This window comes from Sinocyclocheilus anshuiensis, unplaced genomic scaffold (assembly GCF_001515605.1).
Source record: "Sinocyclocheilus anshuiensis isolate Anshui unplaced genomic scaffold, SAMN03320099.WGS_v1.1 scaffold1317, whole genome shotgun sequence".
Taxonomy (NCBI): domain Eukaryota; kingdom Metazoa; phylum Chordata; class Actinopteri; order Cypriniformes; family Cyprinidae; genus Sinocyclocheilus; species Sinocyclocheilus anshuiensis.
The window spans coordinates 663,058-667,008 of NW_015551117.1; the positions used below are offsets into that span (position 1 = coordinate 663,058).

General features: G+C 35.1%; 1 protein-coding gene across 1 annotated transcript in view; it reads right to left on the reverse strand.

Moving 5' to 3' along the window:
• The window catches only part of cdh15 (cadherin 15, type 1, M-cadherin (myotubule)), an 18,232-nt gene extending 14,758 nt beyond the window's left edge, over positions 1-3,474 (reverse strand). Inside the window, exon 1 of the mRNA XM_016453185.1 lies at positions 3,309-3,474. Coding sequence (XP_016308671.1) covers positions 3,309-3,359 — 51 coding nt within the window. The 5' untranslated portion in view covers positions 3,360-3,474. The remainder of the gene's footprint in view (positions 1-3,308) is intronic.
• Between the last annotated feature and the right edge of the window lie 477 nt (positions 3,475-3,951).

The following is a 3,951-nucleotide window of genomic DNA, read 5'->3' on the forward strand; positions in this document are numbered from 1 at the left end:
TATATATATATAAACTAAAATTAGCTTTGTGGATAAAGGCCAGCGTGTATATATAAACCTCATAATTCCTGGATGAATCCAAATTTGGCATTTTGTTTATCTTGGCTAACTGGTGTGGGGATGTGTGATCCTGTGTGTGTCTCAGAGACAGTATATGGCATGACAGAATGCTGGGCTGGATGAGAGGTTGGAGGGGTCACACAGGTGATGACGTTCTGTCATGTCATTCTCAAGTCCAGTAAGTGCCTTGTGTCCAAGGTCACCCCTTTCTTTCTTTCTAAACTAAAATATACTTTAATGTCATTTCTATGGAAACTTGACATGTATTTAAATAATGTGTACTTACACAATTGTAATGAGGATGTTTACACTTGAAATATATTTATTTTAAATGTAATGTTAAAAAAACACTCAGTTAAAATAAATATTAAGTACTAATTAATATTTAAGTACTGATAAAAGATTATTAAAACATAATTATTTTAAATGTACTTCAAAGTAAAACTTTTAATTTGGCATTATAAAAAATTGCACTACTTAAAAGTGTACTTAAGTGTGTTAAATGTCCTTTTATTTCATTAATATTATATTATTTGCACATAATACAATTTCTTTCTATCTTTCTTTCTTTCTTTCCAAGAACTGTCAGCCAGGATCATGCCAGTAATGGAACCTTCATAACCAGGCCATGCTGTCATGTCATGCTAATTTAAACAGGCAGCGACAATTATAATGTCCAATTAACACTGTCCCGTCTAGGTTTTCTAATCTAGAATTACGATAAACAAGGAAGGCGCAGCAGTAGACATAGATATATTCAATAGTAACTGGTATCAGAATGTCTGTGACTAAGAGAAACCCAAAGTTGCCAGTTAGACTGACTATCACCAGCTGGACTGGTGCATGAACTCAACACTGGCTGCTTTATTAACAAATGTTTTGCTCATTGCATGGCCTGGGAGTGTTGGCCTCCTATTTCCGCAGCCAAGATTACCATGTGAGACAAATGGGTTGAGTCTGCATCTGGTAACAGCTGCGCACCGTCATATCAAGACCACGCTACCAGAGGCATGTGTGAATCTCAATGAACCCCACTATACTCTCAGTGAGGCATAAGCCTCTCGTGAGACATGAGCTTTGGGAATTCCTAGCACTCCCAGCCTGATCACCAGAGAATTTTAACAAATTAAGTTATCTTACATGGAATACATTAACTATTACCAATGGGTCCAGAGCCATAAAAAGTTACGGTTACACTTTATTTTAAGGTGTCCTTATTACAGTGTAATTATACATTTAAATACCAAGTAATATTAATTAACTACATGTACTTACTATTTGGTTAGGGTTTGGTTTAGGGTTACTTGCATGTAATTATGCATAATTTATTGTTATTATAATAGTACGTATATGTAACGTGTAGCAAGGACACCTTAAAATAAAGTGTCACCAAAGTTATGAATCACCAGCACTGATGAACAGAATTAAAGAAAACGACCAAGTTATCAGCAAGCTGAGACAATGATATAGAAACTTACAACGCCAACATTAGCATGCACTGGCATTGCATGTGCTGATATTTTCTTGCCCCATGATACGTAATGTATTGCACATTCTCTCTGTATCGTTACATCAGTTGAGGAAAGGAAACACATTAAATGTTCATATGGTAGAATTGTTTATCACAGAATTACACCAATAGGAAAAAAAAATACTAATCAGATATCAAAGATTTTGTCTCTGCATTCATTTTTCTCCTTAGTGTAATATCCTAGTAAAATTTCAGAAGAAGTCTTAATGTTTTAAGGTGTGGCAATATTTCAAAAGAGAAAGACTAAATTATCTGAGATACCTACATTCAGTTTTATAGCGCAACACTTTTCTTAGACAATACTTATGTATTGTCCGTCTATTTATATTTCTCCTAAAGAACTTTAGGCAAAAAGTTTGAGACAAAGTTAAGCCTTAAATTAAACACATCTGAAAACAGAATGAGTTATGAATGAGTTATTTTTCTAATGCTAATTGCTAATGCTTTGGAAAAGGGGTTGGATTAAACCAAAAGGCCAAAGTATATTTAAACATGAAGCCCAAGTAACTTTGAAGCAATTGTTTCTGTATTGCTCATAAATAACATGGCGGCCACTAGCAATATTTCTCCTGTTTATGTATAGCATGATGAAAGCTTGCCCATGAGGGCAACTACAGGACAAATCTCTCATTTTAGAATCTGTGTCCCATTGCGAATCTAAACAGTTCTGATCAGTGATTGTGGCGAAAATTTACGGCAGTGTGACTTTGTTTGCATTCTCATTTGTTGTCTTCATGATTACACTAGTGACAGACGAAAGGGGGCCTTGAAACGTAACGTCAAACGAGGTTAAAACCAGCTGTATTTCTCTTATTATTCATTAGCTGTCATCGTTCAATTTATCAGAAATGACGCGTGTTTAGATCATTCATTTCCACCAACAATATAATACATCTGACGGCTAGTAAGTTCAGCCAGTTGAAGACAAAGTTAACAATCAATTACCAAACACTACGCCACTAAAGATGATTTTAGCAGATGTGCCCCAAGGTCAAAACTGTAACCACTTCTTAAACAATGAATCTTTAGCCAACAAGGTAAACTAACACTTAAAGCACAATACAACTGCTTTCCATTGCAAACCATGAAGAACTAATTACAGTAGCTTCACCTTTGTTGAGGTTTCTAGCATTTGATTGTGTTGAGCAAGTCATGCTATAATTATCAAAGACCATGTTGACAATCTACAGCAAACATTTGAGGAATAAATCATCTGTTGTTCATAAAAGTGGTCACTGAGTTTTAGGATGTGGAGATATGACAGTAAACTCTTGCATGTATAAACATCAAGTATAAAATATAAAAGTTACTGTAAACTGCAGATAAACATAATGAATGATTATGTATTATTTAATGAATATTATGTTTACATATTAAATTTCATAATTTTTTAAAAGCGTTGCCATGCCTTACATGCAAACAATTTCAAATTGAACTAAATGTGACATTTTGAAGTAGAAGAACTAAAATTGTATTTTCTTTTAAATTTAACAATGATGCTTGTTTTATTTGTTTCTTCTTCAAAACTTCAAAAATCTTTTTTTTTTACAGTGTGAAAAATAGTTCTTGAATAGTAACCTCACAGGGCTTATTGCTTGATTCTATCATGTATTTTAATATTATATTAACATTGAGATATTTTACAGTGAAACTTACTGTTTACTGAGCCTGAAGTTTAAACCCACAGAATACACTTAATATGTAAAGCTCAACTCACCTGACACACAACAGCCAGCAGTGCACCCAGGACCGCCACAGCCTTCATCATCTGGCTTTTGATCCTTACTGTTCACAATGAATCACTGCCAAATGATACAACACTGGAGACTTGGACAACAGTGTCCAAGCAAAATTTGCAATGAGGCAGGGACACAGGCGTCTCCAGGCTACTAGAAGCTCTTATTCCTCGTCTCTCAGTCTGGGTTGTCTCTGCAGGGTGGTTGAGTGACAGCACATGTGTGCAGGGCCGCCTGAACCCAGCCCCCACAACACTCTCCCATGACATGGACACACCCCACAACTTCTAGGTTCGAAAATCCATGACCCATTCAGTGACAATTATATACCTCCAATGAAGAGAACATAGAGAACAGAACACTGAAGGAGGACACATAATACCCATCCTAAACAGTAAACAACATGAGAATTAGTGCTCAAATAATAAACATTTTCCTATGACTTTATGACTTTTTAAACGTGCATCTGTGTCAAGGCGGTCTGTATTAGCCTACACTCTTAAAAATAAAGGTTCCATATTGGCATCAGTGGTACCATAAAGAACCTTTAAAATTGATGGAACTTTTTTAAATGCACAGAAGGTTCTTTATAGGAGAAAAATGTTCTTTAGAATTTTAAAATGA